This window comes from Sus scrofa, chromosome Y, assembly GCF_054392235.1.
Source record: "Sus scrofa isolate SSC_HxYL_T2T_F1_AM1 chromosome Y, Sscrofa_HxYL_maternal_Yorkshire_Landrace_v2.0, whole genome shotgun sequence".
Taxonomy (NCBI): domain Eukaryota; kingdom Metazoa; phylum Chordata; class Mammalia; order Artiodactyla; family Suidae; genus Sus; species Sus scrofa.
In genome coordinates this window covers 8,838,797-8,864,292 of record NC_139402.1, presented here as the reverse complement: position 1 = coordinate 8,864,292, position 25,496 = coordinate 8,838,797, and the positions used below count along the sequence as shown (strand labels likewise).

General features: G+C 45.8%; 1 protein-coding gene across 1 annotated transcript in view; it reads left to right on the top strand.

The window, feature by feature from the left end:
• LOC100154011 (anosmin-1) overlaps window positions 1-25,496 on the top strand; it is a 201,311-nt gene that overhangs the window by 131,652 nt on the left and 44,163 nt on the right. The window contains exons 4-6 of the mRNA XM_085008999.1: window positions 873-1,095; window positions 11,718-11,902; window positions 15,065-15,194. Of these exons, the coding sequence (XP_084865125.1) occupies window positions 873-1,095; window positions 11,718-11,902; window positions 15,065-15,194 (538 nt within the window). The remainder of the gene's footprint in view (window positions 1-872; window positions 1,096-11,717; window positions 11,903-15,064; window positions 15,195-25,496) is intronic.

The following is a 25,496-nucleotide window of genomic DNA, read 5'->3' as shown; positions in this document are numbered from 1 at the left end:
GCTCACGGCAACGCCAGATTGTTAACCCACTGAGCAAGGGCAGGGACCAAACCCAAAACCTCATGGTTCCTAGTCGGATTCGTTAACCACTGTGCCACGTTGGGAAGTCCCTGGAACTACCCAGTTTTTGTTTGTTTGTTTGTTTTAATTAGCTACAGATTTGTGCCACTTCAGTATTAAAGCCATGGCCTTTCCTCTGTTTTACCTGGAAAGCTCTTAAATTGAAACCGATTTTAACCCAATCAATTTATGTTAGTTTTTCAAACTTCAGGTATAATTATTATCACCAACTTCATTGACCTCTACAGTTTGAGTTCACAGGTTAGAATTATTCTACAATTTGACTTCACGGCTTAGAATTATTCTACAGTTTGGGTTCACAGCTTAGAATTATTCCACAATTTGAGTTCACAGCTTAGAATTATTCTACAATTTGAGTTCTCAGCTTAGAATTATTCTACAATTTGAGTTCACAGCTTAGAATTATACGTTTTCTAGCTTGTGTTTCAAATTTTCCACCTTTGAGAACTAATTGAAGTGCATGAAATCTTTCCCTGATATTTAATTGTCAGAGTAATGATGGCTTGACGTACTTTTTTTTTTTTTTTACAATGCTAGAACCCAGAACATATTAATGTGGATGTGTCGCTTGTGTGTATCTGTGGCTTGTAATGTAAAGGTCTAAGTCATGGGTCATGTTCCTTGAGAAAACTGGCATAAAATAACCCTTCTTTAGGAAGAAAGGAAGCGAATACATCTGTTTCGTAAAGCATTCAAGGGAAATTTCAGCGCAGTAAGTGTTTGGACCTGCCTTTCCAATGTCTAGGAAATCAGACCCCACATATCTGGGCTTTTCTTCTCTTGCCTCCCAGCCTCTGTTCCCCAAGAAGAACTACGAATGCCTGACCAGCTGTGAGTTCCTCAAGTACATCCTGTCGGTGAAGCAGGGGGACTGTCCAGCTCCTGAGAAAGCCAGCGGGTTTGCGGCCGCCTGCGTGGAAAGCTGCGAGGTGGACAACGAGTGCTCTGGGGTTAAGAAATGCTGCTCCAATGGATGCGGACACACCTGCCAGGTGCCCAAGACTCTGTACAAAGGTAAGGAGGGAGTGGAGCAGCGTGAGTGGAGGGACCCTCCCCAACACGGGGGCCTGTGTGTGCCTGGGGAGGGCGTCAATCAAAGATGTGACCCTGCAAGACAAGACAGACCTACAAGAAAAATTTACGTCTGAAAATATTAACCGCGCCGTAGAGTCGGCTCCCATGAACCCATATTGGGGCCGAGCAAAGCATTCCTATGAATTATTTTTATTTATTTAGTCATTTTTTTTTTCAGGGCCACACTCGTGGCATATGGAGGTTCCCAGGCGAGGCGTCGCGTTGATATACCAGAGCCACAGCGACCAGGATCCCAGCCACTTCTGCGACCTAAACCACAGCTCATGGCAACGCTGGGTCCTTAATTTACTGAGCAAGGCCAGGGATCGAACCTGTCAGATTCGTTTCCGCCGCACCATGACGGGAACTCCTCTATTTATTTATTTTGTAATTGAAGTATGATGGATGTACAGTATTACGTTCGTTGCAGGGGTACAAGATCATGACTCTGTTTTGTAGATTATCCTGCATTTAAACTTATTACAAAGTAATGGTTCTATCCTGTGAATGCTTTCGGAAGTTAACAGGTAGGAAGGCCGCTCTCAATTCAGGAGCTTTTATGTGTTTTTCTCCAGTATGAGTAAATCAGTTAAGCTCCACTGGTGACTGTGGAGTAAATATATCATCATCCATGGCTTTTGGCTCCCTTAATCAATAGAAATTGATAAGAGGCCCGAAAGGAAAATTCAGGTAAAACTTTCCTGGGGGCTTTGCTGCCGCAGTGGGGAGTAAAGCAAGCAACAGGTTCCCTTGCTTGCTGGCTGGGCGGGTGGAGTGCCAAGCTGATTCCTCACATGGGGCGAGGGTAGAGGCGGATCCGGTGGTCAGGCCAGGGGGGTGGCTAAGGTGGTCTGCCCACCCCTTTGGTGCTGCGTGCAGGGGGGGTGCAGAGTACCTGCTCTTGCTCCCCATGCCCTGCTCTTGCTGTGCGCTCTTCACAAGTGGCAGTTGAGCCTTTAGATGTTTTGTATCTTCTTGTTCATAATTTGTCCCAACTGCACCTGTCCGCAGTTATTTTTAGTCTCTACATTCCTCAGTAGTTTCTATGTATTTTGTTGCTCCAGAAGTTGTTTGATCAGGTGCAAGCACTGCAGCAAAGGGTCCCAGGTCCCAGGTCCCAGGTCCTGGCCTGTGTCAAGTAGATTTAAATCCTTGGAAAATAGGCTGAGGATGGGGCACCCTTGAAAAAGGCATAATCCGTGCTTGAGTCTTGTGGTTTCTCTGTTGACATGATCCAGGGCAGAAGCATGTTTGCAGGGACTTATTTTGAGCTGATATTTTGATTTGTCTCTTGAGACCCTGGATGGAGGAATTGCCCTCTTCCAAAAGATGGAGGAGGGGGGGAGTGCAGCTTATCAAACATTTGAGCAGATGTAATAGTTGACATTCCCAGGCAGTTTCTAGAGCACCGAACCCCTTGGGCTAAGTGCTTCTTGCCTCTTGTTGTACATGTCACTAAGTTCTTTTACGCCAAATTCACGCTGTGGTATTATGTGCCGTTTGGGATATATCATCAAAACATCCCATGAGAGACCTCACATTATTTTGGGGTCTAATTTGAAGAGAAAAATAGAATCCGTCACTAGGCATTATTCAGTACAGATGGAAAGAGAACTCTCTGTCTCTCTCTCTCTGTCTCTCTCTCTCTCACACACACACACACACACACACACACACACACACACACACACACACACACACACACACACACACCCTAAGTTTATATTGTTGCAGTGCTGGTTTTGAAGTATGTGCTCACTCTTTTCAGAAGTTCCTTCATTCTTTTTTTTTTTTTTTTTTTTTTTTTTTTGTCTTTTTGCTATTTCTTGGGCTGCTCCCACAGCATATGGAGGTTCCCAGGCTAGGAGTCTAATCGGAGCCGTAGCCACTGGCCTATGCCAGAGCCACAGCAACTTGGGATCCGAGCCGCATCTGCAACCTACAGCACAGCTCACGGCAACGCCGGATCATTAACCCACTGAGCAAGGGCAGGGACCGAACCCGCAGCCTCATGGTTCCTAGTCGGATTCGTTAACCACTGCGCCACGAGGGGAACTCCAGAAGTTCCTTCATTCTTAAGCTTCTAACACACATCACCCAGCGGTCACTTTCCTGCTTGGAAATACTCTCACCAGAAATCTGTGCCATCCATCCAGTTCTCCATTTTCCCCCTAAGATCCTTGCAAACTGCCACAAATCCTGTCTCAGATTCACAATAATTGTTGCTTTCTCTTCCTTAAGAGATGGATATTTTTTGAGTGGATTTAAAGTTTTATTGTTTCCACCGCTTTTGTCATCAACTACATAAAATCACTTCTACAAAATCTAACACCTTTTCATTTTTCAGATGTCTACTGTCAGGAAACCTTTTCTGTTATTACAGATCATTTGCTATTTAAGTGTGCGCGTTTACCATAAAAATGGATGCTTTTAGAATGATGGTTGAAAACCCATTTGTAAAACCTTTATTGTTTTAAAAGTAGGGCATTTCAAAGAGGCACTATGAATTAGAATATGCTTTTCATGTGAAAGCAGTGAAGAGTCAGTGTGAATTTCAAGTATGGCTGGTTCCCGGAGAATCAGGGAAATATTCTACAAAGGGCCAGCATACAGGATGAATGATTAAAGCATACCTGCAGTTTAAACCTAGGCTTAACTAAATACAGCAGATTCTTTTCAAAAGTGCTGAAGGCACCTTTCGACTCCAGTAATTCTTGCCTTGAATGTTTGTGGACAGGCAGTCCAGGGAGATGTAACCACGGATAGAATAAACAGCCTCTCTTTAGAGTGACTTTTCTATAATGAGCTAAGGATGACATCGTGTGATTTTGGAGAAAAAAATATATATATATATGTAGACATAAATCTTTTAACTTGCTCTCTGAAGGAAGGCCAGTCTCCATGCCCTGGGAGGACTTGACCCAATTTGACAGTAATCCAAAGAGGATTCTGGTGCCAATGGTTCCAGCCTCTGTGGGGAAGGATCCATTGAGACCCAGTGCTTGGCTTTGCAAGGAGAGAGACATGTGCAGCCAGACCGCATGCATGCAAACCCATCTGATGTTTTCCAAGTCCCAGCTATCACTGTCCTTCTCAACTGCGCTCTTTCTGTCCCAAAACAACCCGTGTGAAGTGAGCCTGCCTGTCTCCCTCTGCTTGTCCCAGATCTGTGTGGACACTTTGCTTAGGAAGAGGGAGCTCCGTCCTTGGTTGAGGTGGACGAGTCTTGCTCTCAGTTCACAAGAGCTGAAGCTGGGCTTGCAGGCTGTCTCAACCTGCTGGTTGGCAGCAGAACTTTCACACCTGTTCCCACCTGGGCAGCTCTCCTGTCATTTTTATTTTGACTCTATCCAGTGACCATAATGGGACCATAAACTTCAAGCTCTCTTTGGGCACCAGTGTATTCTTCTATTATAGGTCTATATCCAATAGCTTAAATCAGATAAAATCACTGGTTGATCAAATGTTTTTGACTAATAACATAGAGGTTTTTTTTCTTTCAACTTAATTTTCAACTCATTTGTAAAGCTGTAATGTTTGTTTGTTTGTTCATTTATTTATGTCTTTTCTAGGGCCACACCTGCAGCATATAGAGGTTCCCAAGCTAGAGGTCCAATCGGAGCTGTAGCCACCGGCCTACGACAGAGCCACAGCAATGCAGGATCCGAGCCACATTTGCCACAGCTCATGGCAACACCCGGATCCTTAACCCACTGAGTGAGGCCAGGGATCAAACCCGCAACCTCATGGTTCCTAGTCAGATTCATCAACCACTGAGCCATGATGGGGACTCCTAACACTGTAATGTTTAAATTAAATACAAACTGTACCTTATGAAGAACCAAATTCTATTGGACAAACCTATAAGTTCCTCTTGTGCTTCTATTTTATTGATTCTTTTGTTTTTTAACGCAAAGTTGATAGGTTTTTTTTTTTTTTTTAGGGCCACACCTATGGCATATGGGAGTTCCCAGGCTAGGGATCAAATTAGAGCTGCAGCTACCAGCCTACACCACAGCCACAGCAACGTGGGATCCGAGTTGCATCTGCGACCCACACCACAGCTCACAGCAACATCGGATCCTTAACCCACTGAGCAAGGCCAGGAATCGAAGCCACAGCCTCATGGATACGAGTCAGGTTCATTGATTATTTTCCTATTGACCTGTCATCTCATACGAAATCCCAAAGAGCATTTTCATAAAATCGTCCCCGTTTTGAGTTTAAAAGTCACTGATGTGACCTGGATCTACAAGAGCTGATACATTTCACTTCAATCAGTATTTATTGACTGTGTGTTGGGAGTTTCGAGGAGTGCCTGACATGGCTTAGGATCCATACTGAGCCCTGGGGTACAGCATTAAAGGACACCAGCCTCCCCAGGCGGTAGTTCCTATTCAAGGTAACCATGTCCACAGTCATTTAAGAGGAGCGATCGCTTTCCCAACTTGTGCCATAAATGGATACATACCAACCCCTATCCTGTTTTTCCTTTTGCCACTTATTGGATTAATGGAAAAATTAATTTAACTATATGGAAACACAGAAGTATTTTGTTTGGTTCATGTGGAAGGGAAGGTGGGTGGTGAGGGCTGTATGGATTCCGTTGCTTCAACAGCTTTATGTGCTGCAGACTTGAGTTTTTTAAAAAGCGTGTGTTTTGAAAAGATGATTGATAGAATGTCCCATGATGTTGGAGCATGTCCCTTGGGTTCTGCTGTGACAAGTGCACTTTCCAAGTTAACTTTACAGGCTGGTGTTACAGTCGGACACAAAGGAAGACAGCAGAGAGCTTTGCCTCCGCCCCTCACATAAAGAATGTTACGAGCAGCCTCCTGGAAGACTTGAAAATGGTTTTTATTTATTTTTTCTTCTTTTTAGGGCCTCACCACAGCATACGGAAGTGCCCAGGTGAGGGGTCAAATTGGAGCTGCTGCTGCTGGCCCGCACCACGGCCACAGCAACGCCAGATCCGAGCTGCACCTGCAACCTCCACCACAGCTCATGGCCATGTTGGATCCTCAACCCACTGAGGCCAGGGATCGAACCCGCATCCTCATGGATCCTGGTGGTGTTTGTGACCCACTGAGCCACAATGGGAGCTCCTGAAAATGTTAACGGGGGTAAACCAGGCCCAAGGTGTGAGTCCTCTGAACAGCACACTGTCACGGGGTTCTGGGATGTTCATAGGCTGGTCTTCTGGGGGTGAAACGCCAGCCACAGCTCCTCGGGACACTGGTTGCCCCTTTATTCACACCTGTTTTAGATCTGGTGACAGCTTAGGTGGACTCTCCTCTCTAGGGATGATGCTTGATTATTTTACTGCCTCTTCTGACTCCCCACTGCTGCAGCTGGATTGGGGAGGGGAGGAGAAAAGCCAACACTGTTTTCCAAACATAAAGATTCAGAGGTATCTGGCCAGTCAGCTAGCTTGGGGCCACACACAGCCCTGAGGTTCCTTTCCAGGCACGAGCCAGGAATGGATCCTGTATCAGTCAGTTTCTTTTCAACAAGATATAATGATGGAGTTGATTTACAATTTCCATGAATTTCAATATTTGAAATATATTACTCTCAGGATTTTAGAGACCGACCGCTTCTTGCAAATTAATTTTCACATTTTGAATACAGTGACCAAAGGCCTTAATGTGATAGAAACGCACATGCCTTGAGTGCATTGTCTTTATGAAATAAATGAAGAAAGTGTCAGTTATTGAATCACGGGAACGCGTCTTGCTGCATTTTCATACCGTTTAGACCTTTGACGAGTATTTTTGCACAAAGAGTCAAAATTGTGTCATTTGCTACTGTTGATTGTCTTTACTGATTTTTCTGTGAGTATAGTTGCAGCATTTTTTGAAGCATTGGGTTTCTGTTCCTTTGATTTCACCAAAACACTTGTTATACTTTAAGGGAAAAAAATGCACTTATATTGTCATGTGTTAGGGGATGTTATATGATAGCATTTTTGAATTTTTTAACAGACTGGTTTAGATTTCAGATGACCAATTTGTTCAAAAATAATTTGAAAAAAGAGAAAAATTCTAGTCATTTCCATAATACAAACCACAAGGAGCGAACCATCCTCCCTGTCTGGCTCTGCAGTTGGGATGCTGGTTGAGCTCACAAGGGCTGTGGAAGGAGCCACAGTGGGGGCCGGGGGGCCAGGGCCGAGCCCCATCTGCACACAATTACAGCCAAGCGCTGGAGTTCCTCCCAATCAAGGGAGCCAGCTGACCCTAATGCGAAGCAGATGGACCGTTTCTGAACATGTAAAGTGCAAGATTATTGCACATCCTAATTAAAGAGATTTTTAAATGAAGGAATTTGAGCTGACATGGCCCTGATGTTCATCATGTTCGGTGAAGGCTCTTGGTGGTTGAATGCTGTTCAAGATGAGAGCCTTGGGAGCAAGGGGATTCGGAGGCTTGGTTTGCGGCTGATGAGTTCGGGTTACTTCAGCGGCTGGAAGATTTACTCTAGCTGCGCTTATACATGGAGAGCCAAGGAGAAAGATGGGTTTGGAAGTCTCAGAGAAAGTGCTGTGTGAGGTTAAGGCGCTAACCAGTCATGTCCTTTTTAAACAGTAAGTAAGGAATATTCGAGTCGTGTGACCTTCATGGCAAAGGGAACTGTGAGTTCCTTGAAAGGATGCTTGTAGAGCAGGTGGCACTGACTACCTGTGATAAGTCTTCTCTTTTCCCTATGTGACCCCCAAGCAGAGAGGGCCTTCCCATGGTCACAAAGATTTACGTGAACATTCTGGGAGTTCTCGTCATGGCTCAGTGGTTAACGAATCTGACTAGGAACCATGAGGTGGCAGGTTCGATCCCTGGCCTTGCTCAGTGGGTTAAGGGTCCGATGTTGCTGTGAGCTTTGCTGTAGGTTGCAGACACAGCTCGGATCCTGCGTTGCTGTGGCTTTGGTATAGGCCGGCGGCTACAGCTCCGATTTGACCCTTAGCCTGGGAACCCCCATATGCCACAGAAATGTCTGTAGAAAAGGCAAAAAGACAAAAAAAAAAAGGAAGATTTATGTGAACACTCTGGTGTCATGTTAAGTCCCCAGGTGTATTCTTTTTTTTTTTTTTTTTTTGTCTTTTTGCTATTTCTTTGGGCTGCTCCCATGGCATATGGAGGTTCCCAGGCTAGGGGTCGAATCGGAGCTACAGCCCAGGGCCTACGCCAGAGCCACAGCAACGCAGAATCCGAGCCATGTCTGCAACCTACACCACAGCTCAGGCAGCGCCGGATCCTTAACCCACTGAGCAAGGGCAGGGGCTGAACCTGCAACCTCATGGTTCCTAGTCAGATTCGTTAACCACTGCGCCACGACGGGAACTCCCCCAGGTGTATTCTTGAGAGACAAATAGGAAAGCTGCTTAGGCTGTCCTTCAGCGGCCAGCTCTGGACCGTCTACTTGTGCAGAATGCGTTCTTCTGGGATATGGTGAGGCGGGGACTGAAGGAGGCACGTTCCCTGACCTCTGGGGCTCGAGCTTAGTGGGGGAAGCAGACACGGTCACGTGAGCTTGCTGTGGTCAGAGACAGCTAAGTGCACGTCTCTACGGCGGCAGGAATGGAGCAGAGAGTGGAGCCTTCATTACCAGTTGGAAGGCTTAGGGAAAGTGACCCCAAAGGGTGGCATGTGGACTTAGCCTGGACGTATTCTACAGTCTGTAGTCAGCAAGTAGAAGGAAAGACTTTCCAGAACGAATAAGGTAGCACGGACAGGCCGGGGCAGTAGGGCGTACACCGCAGTGTGTTTTTGGCCAAGCTGCACAAAGGCAGGGGTTGTGACAAATATGTAAACGGTGCCCAGGGATCAACTGAAAGTTAGGCGCTGGTGACCATGGATGCCTTGAGTGAGATGCAGAGGCGTTTCCCCTTCATTCTACAGAAAGCAGGCTGTCGTTGAATATTCTGGAAGGGAAAGGAGAGCCTGCCTCCTCCCCCGGAAGAAAACAGTCACATAAGACGACCAGGAGGGAATTCACGCAGGGATGGATGTGTGGAGATGGGTGGGAACGCTACGGTGAGGGGCCAGACCAGAGGAGAAAGTACCTAAAACAGGTGGTCACCATGGAGACAGAAGCTCTGGGGGCTCCTGAAAGGGCCTTCTGCAGAAAAACAGTGGGAGGTTGGTAGGCGGGAGAATAGAACAACAGGTTTTCAGAAGACTGAGCTATCTAGAGCCTGGAGTTGTCATGAAGGTACATCCTGGGGGAGCAGGGGGAGCTGGGGAGATGTTCAAGGTAGGTCTTGTGCAGGCAGATGAGGAGCCTGCAGCCCGGGGCGCAGGCGGAGTTGGGGGCAGATCTGAGCATCGCTTGCTTAGCACAAATATTCCAGTCATGAAAGCAGACACGTAGGATTATTACACATAAGATTACCTACATGTAAGATTACACGTAGGTGGAGTTGCCATCGTGGGTCGCTCAGCAGTAACGAACCTGACTAATATCCATGAGGACGCGGGTTTGATCCCTGGCCTTGTTCAGTGGGTTAAGGATCCGGTGTTGCTGTGGTGTGGATCAGATGAGGCTCAGATCTTGCGTGGCTGTGGCTGTGGCTGCCCACTGCTGCCCAATTCGACCCCTAGTCTGGGAACTTCCTTTAAAACGGCCCTAAAAAGACAAAAAAAAAAAAAAAAAGATTACACGTAGGCATATACGTGAGATAACACAATCTTGAAAACTCTTGTGTTGGGCCCCAGCAGGACAAAGACGGACAGAGAAGTCTCACCCCAACCAGGAAAGCCAGAGCCCTCAGAATCCGCGGTCGGGGCTGTGGAAGCCACGTGTCTGCTCTGCTTTTCCAAGTGGCTTTTCCTACTTCCATATGTATTAAGAGGCAGAACATTGAGAGAAACCTGAGATCAGGTCATAGCTCCAGGCAATTGATTTAATCTTGCTCAGACTCAGTTCCCTAATGTTTTAAATGTAGGTATTTAACCCTTCACCCACTTCATGAAGGAGCCAATGAGACCTGGTGAGAGAAAGGGCAGCAGCACCCAGATAGAGCCCATCTTTAAGTCAAAATAGAGAGAGTGCCGGAGGGGTGGTGAACACGATTCTCTAGGAGATCGTTCTTAAAACTTAATGACCTTTTGAGCAGATATACATATGCCAATTTTTTGACTTTTTAAATTTTTATGAAAAAAATCTGCATTATAGTTGATTTACAGGGTTGGGCCAATTTCTGCTGTATAGCCTAATGACCCAGTTGTTCACATATATTCATTCTTTTTCTCAGATCATCCTCCATTACGGTCTATCCCAGGAGACTGGATAGAGCTCCCTGTGCTGGACAGCAGGAGCTCATTGCTTATGCATTCTCAACGTCATAGTTTGCATCTACTAACCTCAAACTTCCCGGCCACATGTGCCATTTTAAAATTATCCAACTCTCTTCACCCCCGTGTTTAATAACTTTTAAAATTTCCCAAGACAAGATTTAGCCTGAATTAAGACCCAAATGAAATTCAGCTGCCTCTCAGACATGCATCAGATCTCACTTATATTTTGTATGTGCCCATTTTCCAGTTTCCTCTGTTTAAACATAACAAATGCAAAAAGAGGAGCAGCATCCTGCACTAACGTTTTCAAGTGAGTTGTCAGTGCTTGAAGCAAATGTTCCTTCTCAGTGGAGAATAATTGTAGTGGCACCTGGGGTTCTTGGTTTTGATGCTGCTTGACCCTCATGTTGCCGTCTCTTCTACCTGATTTGGTTAGTTTTAGATATAACCTCTTAGGAGTCCGTGTTTCTTTTGAAATCCCCTTTCCATAATGGCTACTATTTTGAACGGTGGTTCTTGAATCTCTCAGTCATCAAGGCAACTTGAATGCCCTGTAGGGGGAGAAGAAATCAAAATGATTAACTGCTTTCAAATGAGACACCTGTGAGGGACTTTTGAAGCCAGGCGCTCACTCCTGCCAAGACCAAACAGTATACATTCATCATTTTCCAATTTTATACGGTACGTCTATAGGGGAGCGCCTCAGCAATCAATTGTGGAATCCACAAGACCCATGCTTTGGAAATCATTCTTGTAAGATTGACCACATGAGAGGATTGGGCTTTGTAATGTTTTCCTTACAAGGAAAACTCCCTGCGTTGAAAAGGACAGCAGGCTTGGGAACCGTGTTCTCACGGCCCTAGAGTTTATCAGCAGAGAGACCATGTTAAGTGAGAGGAGAGACTTGAACTCTTCCTGTCACCTCTCATGAATTCCGTGCGAGGCTCCAGGGATGCGGTTTGGTAAATAATGCCATTCATTTGGAAGAATGCGTGCAAACAAATTGCTCTTGAGGTTACTGGGGAGACAAAACTTTATTCAGCATCAGGAATCAATGTAGACCCTCTTAAAAAAAATGGGAGAGTGAAACAACGTAGTGTCAGGGATTTCACGTGGGCACCCCTGGTCTGGAGAAGCTGCCTGTAAGAAATGAAATAGAGGGAGGCTCGGTTGTCATGAGATGCCATTTGTCTCTTCCTCAGATTGTCTCCTCCGTGGTCGGAGTCACGGGCAGCCTGTCTTAAAAGTGGCGTGGTTCTGTTTCAGGCGTCCCCCTGAAGCCCAGGAAGGAGCTACGATTCACAGAGCTGCAGTCTGGACAGCTGGAGGTCAAGTGGTCCTCGAAATTCAATATTTCCATCGAGCCGGTGATCTACGTGGTACAGAGGAGATGGAATTACGGAATCCACCCTAGTGAAGACGACGCCACGCCCTGGCAGACCATAGCCCAGGTTAGTGCTTTGGAGGCTTGTGTTCCCCTGAGGCCATGTCCCCCGCAACGGACAGGGAGAAAATGAACATGCTGTGCTCAGTCAGAACAGCCCGGCCACCGAAATCCCTCCGTCCAACGTGGATGCCTCCTATGGATCCACGGAAGATCGGAGGGGCTCCGTAGGTATAACCTGGTCCCACTTACAAACTCAGCTCAATTCTCACAGCGCATGCGGAAGGAAGGGAATCGCCTCTTGAGCATTCCCATTTATTTCCTTCAAAAACTACCTTTCCTTGAGCAAAACTGAACCGGCTAGAGTGAGGGAGATGTGACACCCATAGGGCCGGTTCATGTGATATTTGATCTTTCGAGTGACTTTTGTGTTTGTCCCACACGGGACTTCAGGAAGCTTCGTAGGAAGGTTCCTATCAAATGACATTAAGGGGGAGCAGCCAGCAGCTCATCACTTTCCCCTCGGCACTTTCTTCTTCTTCTGAGTCAACTCACCGCCCAAGAGGCCACCTGCATGGCGGTCCTCCCCCATTTATCTCCCCCATTTATCTCCCTCTCTGTCTTGTGGATGAGAACAGCAAAATATGTTCTCTCTTTGTAAGAGCTATTAAATGGACTGCCAACTGTAAGAGAGCTGCACGGATGGAGACAGAGAATAAATTCTCGATAGCAAAGTGCTTCATGCTTTTCAACAACGAAAATGCCATCTCCACATGCAGGTCCACTGGGAAAAGTTCTGTCTGTAGCTTGATCAGATCATCCTTCTCCAAGGACAAGATGCCCATGACTTATTCAGTAAACGGGAAATACTTGTCAATATTCGGGTTTGGGGAAGAAGAATTTGGTCCCCCTTTCAACAGCAGCATCTCGAAGAGGATAAACACTAAAATATGTTAAAAATGCCCAAATCAGTGAGTAATGTGATGTTAAGAGAAGGTTTGGTTTGGTTTTTGTTTTTTGTCTTTGCTTTTTAGGGTCACGCCTGTGGTATATGGAAGTTCCCAGGCTAGGGGTTGAACTGGAGCTGCAGCTGCAGGACTATACCACAGCCACAGCAACGTGGGATCCAAGCCCCATCTGCAACCTATACCACAGCTCACAGCAACGCTGGATCTTTATCCCACTGAGGAAGGCCAGGGATTGAACCGGCAACCTCATGGATACTAGTTGGGTTTGTAACCCACTGAGCTACAACGGGAACTCCCAAGAAATATCTTAAATTAGGAAAAGAAAATTGGTCAGGTAAATTTTGAAATTATGTCCCATACCTATTTTGTTAAAATGCTTTTTTTGTCTTTTTAGGGCTGCACTCATGGCTTATGGAGGTTCCCAGGCTAGGGGTTGAATCAGAGCTGTAGCTGCCAGCCTATGCTACAGCGATAGCAATGCGGGATGTGAGCTGCATCTGTGACCTACCCCACAGCTCACGGCAATGCTGGATCCTCAACCCACTGAGCAGAGTCAGGGGTAAAACCTGCGTCTTCATGGATACTAGTCAGATTTGTTTCCAATGATCCACAGCGGGAACTCCCTAAAACTTTTGCTTTGAGAAAGCATAAAGCTGTTCAGAATACCACCTGAAATTATTCTTGATTTACACGGCACGCTCCCTTAAACAGTGGTGCAGTATCATTTGTAAGTTTTCCAAATTATGGAATTTCCCAGTAGTTCCAAATCATAAATTCAAAGATTTATGAATATAACTGATGATAAGATCTTCTCTTTCATATCTTGATTTTTGGAGCGAGGAAGAGCCTTGGACTGTTGTTGTCATGACTCTCTTCACCAGTTGCCATCACACACAATGCTTCCTTTGCTAAGTGCTGTGGACAGCATGCTGACTTTCCTTTCTTACATTGGAGGCTAAAAAGAAACACAAACGTGGGTGAAGATGTTTCTCAAATCCTGCCAAAGAGGTAGAACGCCACGCTTAAGGGTTCACGCTCTTCCTTTGATCTCGGAAACATTTAGCTCCTTTTGAATGTTCAAGGGCCTCTGGCAGTCCTTTCCAATAATTATTATAAACGGAGGTTTGGGAGGGGTTCCTTCACTTCTGCTTCCCAGTCCCACCCACTGGGGGCCACGTGGAGCTCAGCATGAGGCACAGGTGAAGCACGAATGCAGGCGCTCGACCCGGAGTCAAGGCGAAGGCTTCAGGTCTACCTTCAGGCATTGTTGGAAGCAGGCATGTGGCCTTGAGCTTGATGGAGATGCTGCAGGAAGATGGGAACATTGCTGGAGATCTTGGCATGCTGACCTCCAGTTAGCGAAACCTGGGGACCTCTCCCTCTGTCCAGTTTCCGTCTTCAGACCTTTTACTGGGCAAAGATATGTTAGCACATCTCCCCCTTCAGGAACACGAATCCTCGCAGATCTGACAGGGTTAATTCAGAAGCCCAAAGTGTCTTGGGGTGCAAGCTCCTCCCAATACCTGTCTGTGTGGGTTTACGTACCTCCTTCCAAAATTCCGTCTGGCAGCAAGTAGGACGCATTTTCTTTCTCTCAAGAGGATTTCATTTTCCCTATAGGGTCGTGATTACTTCATATATTTATTCATTCGTATGTATAATTTATTTATTTATTATTTATTTTGTCTTTTTGCCATTTCTTGGGCCGCCCGTGGCATATGGAGGTTCCCAGGCTAGGGGTCTAATCAGAGCTGTAGCCGCCAGCCTGCACCAGAGCCACAGCAAGGAGGGATCCGAGCCGCGTCTGCAACCTACACCACAGCTCATGGCAACGCTGGATCCTTAACCCACTGAGCAAGACCAGGGATCGAACCCGTGACCTCATGATTCCTAGTCGGATTCGTTAACCACTGAGACAGGAGGGGAACTCCTGTATAATTTATTGATGAAATCCCTCCACTGCTGTATTTAGTCCCCAGAGTTAAAAACAGCCCAAGCATTCGGCATACGATTTTGACTTTCAGAGAGCTTTAACTCTGTGGGGATGAAGCAGCTTCAGATGGCATCAAGCCCCCGCAGCCTACCCTAGGAATTCCTGGGTCCCTCTCCTAACAGAGCTGGATGGGCTCCTCCAGGAGTCAGGGGTGGGGAGCGGGGCAAGGCTGTGTGGCATCTGGCTGAGGAGTTAGCGGTCTCTGAAACAGACGCAGTGAGGATGTCCGGGTAACGGGGCCGTCTGTGCTGTGTGATTTGCCCCTCAGACCACGGATGAGCGGGTCCAGCTGACCGACATACGACCCAGCAGGTGGTACCAGTTCCGCGTGGCGGCCGTCAACGTGCACGGGACCCGAGGCTTCACCGCCCCCAGCAAACACTTCCGCTCTTCCAAAGGTCAGTGTCGCTGGCTGCCCACCCCTCACTCTCCGTGGTGGCACATCCGTCACGTCTGCCCATTCCTACGTGCGGTGGGCCAACAGGCGACTTGGCGGTGCTTGGCGACTGGGACCAGATGTGTTCCCGACCGTGATCTCCGGGGATCCTTCTGCTACCTCCGAGGCCTGTAAGAGCCTGCCGGAGAGAATGGGATGGGGTTTTCTGCACTGGGAAGCGGTGGTTGTCCACCATCACCTCCCACTGTGTCTCTCAAGATCTTCTGCCTCCAGCACCATTCCATTAAGCTTTGGAAAGAAAGCTTTCGTGTTCTGCTACATCAGACTACATAGGTTTATTGGGGGGGGGGGGGACCTCTAAATGAAGTGAGTGAATTCCTTTCGTTTCATAACTTCCAGGATTTAAATCCCTCCCGAGTGGCTGTATCACTGCTGTCATGTTGTCGGGTTCCTATTTCACTGCCATTTTAAAACCTCCGTGGGAAAGTGATGAATTCTGACTCTGTTATATCTGTGGTTAGTTTAGTCTGTGATAGTGGAAGGACGTAATTTGACTAGATGTTGATAATAGGCCCATGGTTATTTCTTCCACTTGGGCTGAGCACGTTCTCAATTATTTATGCCTCTGCTTGGCTAATCATCAAGGTCCAGTTTCATGGGCAGAGCTTATCCAGGTTCTTCCGTAATGAATCAGCAGGTCTCCTGTTACATGGAAGCTCACGTAAGTTTCTTTCAAACATGCCTTGGCATAGTAATGAATAATGTAAGATTCTCCGGCATGTCTTTCCACATGGGAAGGTTTCAACGGGCTGCTATAAATGGCAATTTCTGTTTCATTTGGGAGAAGAGGTGTGTTTCAGCTGGTCTGTCCATTTCTCTTTAGACAACATTGCCAGATTTCTCTCGCCATAATCAAAGATCTCAAGTGGAAAACGTGCAATCAAAATCATTTAATATTTGCATGCTATTGCAGTGTATGTTGTAGAGTTTGCTTTTCTCTCTCTCTCTCTCTTTTTTTAGGGCCACACCCATAGCATGCAAAAGTTCTCAGGCTAGGGGTCGAATCAGAGCTGCAGCTGCCGGCCTATACTGCAGCCACAGCAACACCAGATCCGAGCTGCATCTGCAACCTACACTGCAGCTCCTGGCCACACCAGCTCCTTAACCCACCGAGGGAGGCCAGGGGTTGAACCCTCAACTTCCTGGACACTAGTCGGACTCTTAACCTACCGAGTCATGACGGGCACTCCCTATGTTGTAGATTTGTAACGCTTTCTTTGAAAAAGTCCTTTTAAGAAAGGGAAGTGCAGTGCCCCAGCCCTGAGGCACACGCCCTGAGCCAGCTGTTAAGCGACTTGACAGATACAGACAGCAGACCTTGCTTGCCTGAGACGGTCTCCAAGTGGTCTGAGGATTTAGAGGGGCCTTGGGAAGAAATCATTAACAGTGGGTCCGAGGTGGGGATCAGTGCAGGGCTTGACAGCTCTTCACCGTGAGTGTCACTAGGGTTCACATGTGGTCCAGACTTGTCGTGGGCAGAATGCGTTCCCAGCTGCTCCCGTGCCTGCAGGGTGGGGTCTGGTGCTCTCCAGTCGCGGCTGCACATCCGTGAGGTGCACGCAGTTTCCAGCCGCTGCAGATGGAGGCAGAATCCCTTTCCGAGCCGGGCGGGATCTGGGCAGAGGTCCCAGGACCGTCCCCAGAGCCGGGCTGGTGGCTCCCAGCTCCAAAGAGGCTCCATTCTGAGGAGGTGGTGAGAGCATGCTGTCCCAGCCCTACCTCCGTAGCTGAGCACGGCACAAATCTAGAACGACTGCTGCATCCCTCACGTGGAAAAGAGCTTTTGTTGGAGGAAAGTGCACCATTTTCAGGAAACCTTGCAGTCTCTATGAAATGGTGCTGTCTCCTGCTTTACAGTCATGGCCCACATTCAGGATTCCAGACTTTGGTCCTTGCGCTTCTGAAACGAAAAATATCTGCCCATTCATAGTAGGTTCTCCTGTTTTCAGGGAAAATGTGTCACAGAATGATGGGAATATAATGGATCCACGGATCAGTTGAGGGCATTTCTTCCAGGACCCGTCTAGTGGATTCACAGCCATTAAAGAGGTGGTGGCATCTCTTCCCTCGTCTCAGTCGGTTCTCACCAAGTGCAGAAATGTGCCTTCCTGGGAAAGCAGTTTTCAACAGCCTCATTGAAGTACAATTTACGTGCATAAAGTTCACTCATCTTGGCTGTGGAAGCCGATGACTTTCAGTATTTCCTAAGTCCTGCAACCACCACCATCATGTAGTTTTATTTTTTACTTTTTAGGGCGGCACCCAAGGCATATGGAGGTTCCCAGGCTAAGGGTTGAATTGGAGGTGCAGCTGCCAGCCTACACCACAGCCACAGCAACATGAGATCTGAGCCGCATCTGCAACCTACACCACAGCTCACGGCAACGCCAGATCCTTAACCCACTCAGCAAGGCCAGGGATCGAGCCTGCATCCTCATGGGTACTAGTCAGATTTGTTTCTGCTGCATGACAACAGGAACTCCCATCATGCAGTTTTAGAATCCTCCAAGATGCTCCCTCACTTTCTGGGAGAATTTTAAGGTAGAAACAAAGCATTTTTGTGTGTCCTTTTATCACTCATGTTGTATTCCCTTTTTTATTAAACAAATGTTTAGGAGTTCCCACTTTGGCTGAGTGGGTTAAGGGTCCAGTGTTGACGTGAGCTGTGGTGTAGGTTGCAAATGCAGCTTGGATCCTTTGTTGCTGTGGCTGTGGCGTAGGCCTGCAGCTCCAGCTCCGAATCGACCCTCAGCCTGGGAACTTCCACACGCCACAGGGACATCCCTAAAAAGACAAAAAAAGTTTGTTGAACTCCTGCTATGTGTCAGGCACTGCTCTAGGCACTGGGGTAACAAGTGAAAGAAAAGATGAAAATGTCTGCTCTTGTGGAAAACACATAAATACCCACATGCATAGAGATTCCTTCTAATTGGGGGTGAGAGGAAACGGTAAAGGAGATTAACACATGAGGTACTCTCATATACTAGGGTAGATAACGGTGAATGAGATTACTGCATAAGGTACTCTCATATACTAGGGTAGGTGATGATAACAGTAAATGATTACTACATAAGGTACTCTCATATACTAGGGTAGATAACGGTGAATGAGATTACTGCATAAGGTACTCTCATATACTAGGGTAGGTGATGATAACAGTAAATGATTACTACATAAGGTACTCTCATATACTAGGGTAGATAACGGTGAATGAGATTACTACATAAGATACTCTCATATGCTAGGGTAGGTGATGATAACAGTAAACCAGAGTAATACATAAGATACTCTCATAAACTAGGGTAGGTGATGATAACTGTAAACCAACTTACTACATAAGGTACTCTCATATACTAGGGTAGATAACGGTGAATGAGATTACTACATAAGATACTCTCATATACTAGGGTAGGTGATGATAACAGTAAACCAGATTACTACATAAGGTACTCTCACATACTAGCATAGATAACGGTGAATGAGATTACTACATAATGTACTCTCATATACTAGGGTAGGTGATGATAACAGTAAACCAGATTACTACATAAGGTACTCTCATATCCTAGAGTAGGTGATAACAGTAAACCATAGTAATACATAAGATACTCTCATACACTAGGGTAGATAACGGTGAATGAGATTACTACATAAGGTACTCTCATATGCTAGGGTAGGTGATGATAACAGTAAATGAGATTAATACAGAAGTATTCTCATATACTAGGGTAGGTGATGATAACGGTAAATGAGATTAATATATAATACTCTCATATACTAGGGTAGATGATGATAAGGGACCATGAGAAAAATAAAGAATCAACACAGGCAATGAGGAGGGGCACTGTTTTTCCCTTTTACTCTTTTAGGGAGGTTGGCCAGAGGGAGATGTTGAATAGAGGCAGTGAAGGCCTGGCCTCGCCACAGTCTGAAGGAAGAACTTTCCAGTTTCGGGAAGCAGAAGATGCAAGGGTCCTGGGGCAGAAGCGAGCCTGCAGTATTCACAGAGCAGCAGAGAACCCCAAGGGTGGAGCAGAGGAAGATGCAGACTGAGGGGAAGTGGGGGCTGGGGCAGGCGTGCTGAGTCTTCACCATCTTTGTACAGAGTGTGGCCTTTCCTGAGTTAGATGGGGAGTGGCCAGGAGATGCTGGCGTGATGTGACTTAGATTTCAGTAGGGTTGGCACTGCTCGGACAGCTGTGCTGAGGACAGATGAACAGTGGGAGAGGCAGAAGCAGGGATGCAGGGAGAGGCCAGTGCCATGTTCCTTGACAAAGATGATGCTCACTGGAGCACACGATGCTAAGAAAACTATGTCAGACAGAGAAAGACAAACACTGTATGACCTCACTTATATGTGGAATCTAGAAAGTGCAACAAATGAGTGATTAACAACCACCCCAGAAGGTGGTGGTAACTCAGCTAAAGGCAGAAGTGAAAGGGCTGGGGGGCACACGTGGAAAGACGAAATCTCTAGGTTTGGGGAATTTCCTGGTGGCCAGTGGGAGATGACTGCAGGGTTCTGTCAGGAACTGCGGGAAGAATGGTGTTGCCAATTACTGCGGTGGAAGTAATTGAGAGGAGGAATGGGTGAGGGGCAACCTTCCTTCTCTGGGGATGTGTGTGCTGCCAGAGAGGAGCACCCTTCCCACGTCAGCATGAGTGCTACGCCAAGGGCTTTCCCTGCACATGGCGTTGCTAAGGGGAGGATGTCCCCGGATGAAGGACCCTGGACGTTCCGGAAGGGTTGCAGTCAGAAGACACGGATAACAGAAGGAGAGGCTGAAGACGCCAAAATAACTTTGTGGCTGCCTTAACATTTTCCCAGGAGGGCATGCAGGATCTCGTTGGGTAGCAGACTCCTTCTAAAACAGACAGTGGTCGCACCACTCAGTAAAGACCAAAAACCATTGCTGGCACACTTTCGATGAGTGAATTGGATGGTATGTAAATCATTAAGATGGTTAATTTTCCCCCACCAAGCATTTTTGTGTATTTGTACATGCAGTGGAGTGGGGGATGGGTGAGGATGCCATCCTAGAATGTCTTCAGCCAGCAGGCAGCTCTCTTCTCCTCCCCTGCCCTGTGATGCATCTTCAGCAGTACCACAATAGGATCTCCGATAACCACACTGATTCTCTGCTTTGCAGAGGTGAAGTCTGGAATGCTTCTCACGGTGCAATGGATGGATGGATGGATGGATGGATGGATGGATGGGAGGATGGGTGGATGGATGGATGGATGGGTGGGTGGATGGATACGGGCCATATTTGTAAAAGGAAGGAACGGTACATTTTCATGCTTCACTGCAGTCCTTCCAAAAATGGTGCATGTTCATTTAATCAAAGCCCACTTTATGCCTGCAGTGCTCCCGAACCGACACTGTACCAGTTGTAGGTCTTCCAATGGTTGCACATTACTTTAAGAAACAAATACTGCTTCCAAAATAATCGTCTCTGCAAAGGGTAGGCAGTTATCTAGTGTATTTGAGCTGCGTAGAGGACCAGCCTTGAAGATTTAAGGTGGGGTCAAAGGAAAGGGCAAGGAATCTTTTTCATCTTCCACGAGCACCTCTGAAAATCAAAGTAAAATGAAATAGAACAAGAATAATGGTTGATGAAATGGGGGTCATTTAGTTTCAGCTTGCTGCCCAGTACTCATGGGCTTTAATCCTGGTTATCATGGACAATCCAAAATTCTCGTCATTCTCTTCTTTGTGTTTATGTTTAGATATAAATTTAGTCTGTGGTTCACCAGAATGGATTGGCTATTCAGTTCATTTCCCTTGAACTCATGCATTTCCCTGTAACTTAATCCTAACCCCTTAGAAGACATATTTTTATAGAAAATTCTGAGTTGTTCACAGATGGGTAGGTCAGTTTCATGCTTTTCCTTTTCCAGGTGAATACCATTTTTGGATATTGTTATTGCTACCTCCTACCTCCCCTAGAAGAAATGCATAATTATAGAATGGGCAAAATCAGTCATTTTTTGCTGGTAGTTGCAAGGCCAATACAGAGGTTGGGGTCATTTCTGTACTTATGCTTTTAAACTTTCTACACTGCCTTTCTCCCTGATACTTGAGAAGGAACATTGGCTTCGACTTTAAACGTTAAAATTCTGAGTCATGTTGTGGACTAACGCATAATGTCCTTTTCTGCAGTGTGTCTGTTTATGGACATAGTTATGGTTCCACATGATAGATTACTTTCTAGGATACTCCCGGGATGAAACGCTTTTCTGGCCGCCAAGCCTGCCAGATGCTAGGGTCTCTGGAAACGTTTCTGTCTCATTCCAGGTGGGGTAAACCATAGGAAGCCTCGGGGACATGGTGTAGACCCAGCTGTGTTCGCAGGGGTGTCTGCCTGTGGGACTCTTGACGCTTGGAGGTGACCTGTCAGGGATTGTCCTTCTGTGCATAGAGATACAAGTTAAGGCTTCAAGTGGACACGGCTTACGTGGGAAGTGATCCTGGAAAAGGGGTGGGGTGAGAGGGGGAGCATGACCCGGAAGAGTAGGCAGGACACAGGCATGTTCGCACACTGGTTACCGCTGTCAGCATCCTTTGCTCCTTGCAGAATGGGCTCACTGAGTGCAGGCTGTTTCCGGTGTGTGTCCTGCATGTGGGCCGAGCCTGCTCTAGGTCCAGACGGAGGCTTGTGCAAGGAGGCCGGCCTTCAGAAGCTGAGGCATGTGCTCGGGAAATAGTAAAAAACCAGGGAGGGATGGGGGGCGCCCAGAGTGTCTGCTGTTTCCCTCGCTTTTCTCAATCTCCCGTTAGAACGCAGGATATTTGCTTAATATCCTTTTTCCTGTTAGAAAGCAGCGAAGGTATTTTTGTTTTTAATTAGAATTCCTTATTTATTTATTTACATTTTTTAGTAACACGAAGTTGATTTACAATGTAGTGCCAGTTTCTGCTGCACAGCAAATGACCCACTCATATATAAATATATATGTATATATACTCTTTTTCTTATACTGTCTTCCATCATGGTCTATCCCAAGAGACTGGATAGAGTTCCCTGTGCTGCACAGCAGGACCTCATTGCTCATCCATTCTAAATGTCATACTTTGCATCTATGAACCCCAGACTCCTCGTCCATCCCACTCCCTCTCCCACCCCCTGGGCAACCACAAGTCTATTCTCCATGTCTGTGAGTCTGTTTCTGTTTTGTAGCTAGGTTCATTTGTGTCATATTTTAAATTCCACATATAAATGATACCATGGTATATGTCTTTCTTTTTCAAACACTCTTTACTTAGTATGAGAATCTCTATTTATATCCATGTTGTTCTAAGTGGCATTATTTCATTATTTTTTATGGCCAAGTTATATTCCCTTGTGTGTATGCACCAATTCTCCCTAATCCATTTATCTGTCGATGGACATGTTTCTATGTCTTGGCTTTTGTCAGTAGCACTTCAGTGAACATATGCGTGCATGCGTCTTTTTGAATTATAGTTTTAATGTGTTTTGAATTATGGTTTAAAGTAAAGATATTAATATTTTCATGGATGGAATTCAGTGAGATCTGACAGGAGCCCTGTGCTCCTGAGTGTTCTCGGCCATCCTCCTCTGTGGCAGGATGTAATAATTAAGTGGAGACAGGCCTTTCGAGGCTCACTTTCTTCGCTCCCCACTTGCCACTACCCTCCCACCATCAGATCCATTACATATGATCATCTGCTTCTTTGACTAAGAAGCTGTTGGTTGCTAACTCACAGCCTAAACTCTCCCATGATCCATTTGGAGTGACAGTCCTGCCAACAGAAAACGTATTTTAGTATAAACTGGTGTTTGACCTTTTTTGGTCATGCTGATATTTATGAACAGGGCAAAAAATGGCATATATTGCATGTTCAGTGTTGGAAATATGTATTACTAGGACGGCTACATGTTGCAAGTTCTTATCTACAGGTTTCTTGAATTTGGGTAATACAGTGCTATGGAAACATCTCTGTGACCATAATAGCAGTTAAAAGAGTGAAGATAACAATTTTCTGCATTGTGTGAAGCAGAATCCTTTTTTTTTTTTTTTTTTTTTTGCATGTTTTGCTGGAATCACACAAACATGAGTGTGGCTGTTTGAAATTAGTTGATATCAGTTTCACAGTGAATTTAAGGGGTCTTAAAAGAAAAATTTAAAGCCCATCTTGCATTGTCATTAACCTAATACATCCTCTGACGTACATAATGCAGTTATTATAATCACTTCCTTCCAAATTCAGAGGTTTCCATCCATTATTTTCCCCCATGTGTATGGAATGCATTACAAAAGAGAAAAAAAACCAGACCTCATTGTTTGCACAGTGAGCAAATAGTGCATGGGATGTTAGTCCACCCGTGCATTACAGGGTGTTGGTAAAATGAGAACAGACACCGGCAGAGTCATAAAGCTCGCTGGTGTTCCGTGGGGACCCATGACTTTGTGTGCTGGGGCACAGCTGCTGTGTGTGTGCCGTTTGCAGTGGCAGGACTGTGCTGAGCATATGTCCTAAAACTATTTAATAGCTGGAAATGTGCCTGCCATGCAGCTTCTGCAGCTTTCCTAACTCATTGTGTGTCTGGATACTGCAGGGGGATTTTTTTTTTTTTTTTTAATGAGGGAAGCAAAATTATTCTAACTGCTGTGTCTGGGGGAAAAAAAGTTGAAATATCAGAACTAACATACTAATTAGCTGCAGAATCCTTACTAGTTCTATCATCACTTTAAAAATATAACTGCCCTACCTGTCTACAGAAAAGAAACAAACTCATGGACATGGAGAACAGACTTGTGGTTCCCGGGGGGGAGGGGAGGGAGTGGGATGGATGGGGATTTTGGGGTTCACAGATGCAAACTATTGCATTTGGAGTGGATAAGCAATGAGATCCTGCTGTATAGCACAGGGAACTGTATCTAGTCACTTGTGATGGAGCATGATGGAGGATAATGTGAAAAAAAGAATGTACATATATGTATAAGTATAACTGGGTCACCTTGCTGTACAGCAGAAATTGGCAGAACACTGTTCATCAACTATAATGCAAAACTTAAAAAAAATAAACAAGAAGGGTATTTTGTACAGCATAGGGAAATACAGCTATAATTTTGTAATAACAAAGTGGAGTATAATCTATAAAAAACTGAATCACTGCTGTACATCTGAAACCAACATAATATTGTAACCCAACTATAATTCAATGAAAATAAATTTATTTTAAAGATAAACACAAAAATATAACTGCTTTTTTTTTTCTTTTTAGGGCCGCACTCGTGGCATATGGAGGTTCCCATGTTAGGGGTTGAATCAGAGCTGTAGCTCCCAGCCTCCACCCCACCCACAGCCACGTCAGATCTGAGCCGAGTCTGCTCCGTATGCCACAGCTCACAGCAATGCTGGATCCTTAACCCACGGAGTGAGGCCAGGGATTGAACCTGCAACCTCATGGATGCTAATCAGCTTCGTTTCCAATGAGCCACGATGGGAACTCCAAAATATAACTGCTCTTGGTCACCACACTACACCTAAGAGGTCATCCCCTGATGCATTTCAGTGGGAAGTTTGTTCTGTGGATGACATTGGAGGAAATCAGATAAAGAATAAAATTAACAGTCATGCTCTTAAAGCATGCCTTGTTCCTCTCTGTGTGTCTCCATGTATATACAGATACATATTCATTCGTAATTACTATTTTTCCGTTGCAGTATAGTTGGTTTACAATATTGTGTTAGTTCTGGGTGCACAGCACAGTGATTCACGTATATATATATATTTTTTTTTTCAGGTTCTTTTCCATGAAAGGTGTTTACACGATCCTGAATACAGTTCTTGGTGCTCTGTAGTAGGTTCTTGTTGGGTATCTATTTTATATATAGTAGTATGTATATCTAGTCATGTGTACAAACTCCTAATTTATCCCTTCCCCTTTCTCTTTATCCTCTGGTAACTAGCTTATTTTCTGTGAGTCTGCTTCTGTTTTAGAGATAGATTATTTGTGTCATTGCTTTAGATTTCATGTATGAGTGATATCGTGAAATTTACCTTTCTCTGACTTACTTCGCTCTGTCTGAGCATCTAAAGGTCTCACTTTGTCTCCATTCATCCGCCCCTCCACTAACCCCCTCACACGTGGGGCTGGGTCTGTGTAGTTAGCCAGCAGTGCCTTCTGGAAACCAGGAGGAACCTGCCTCCCAGTAAGTGATGAGCTTTCTCCCAGGACAGGTGGAAGGCTCCTTGCCCATGAGGTCTCAGGTC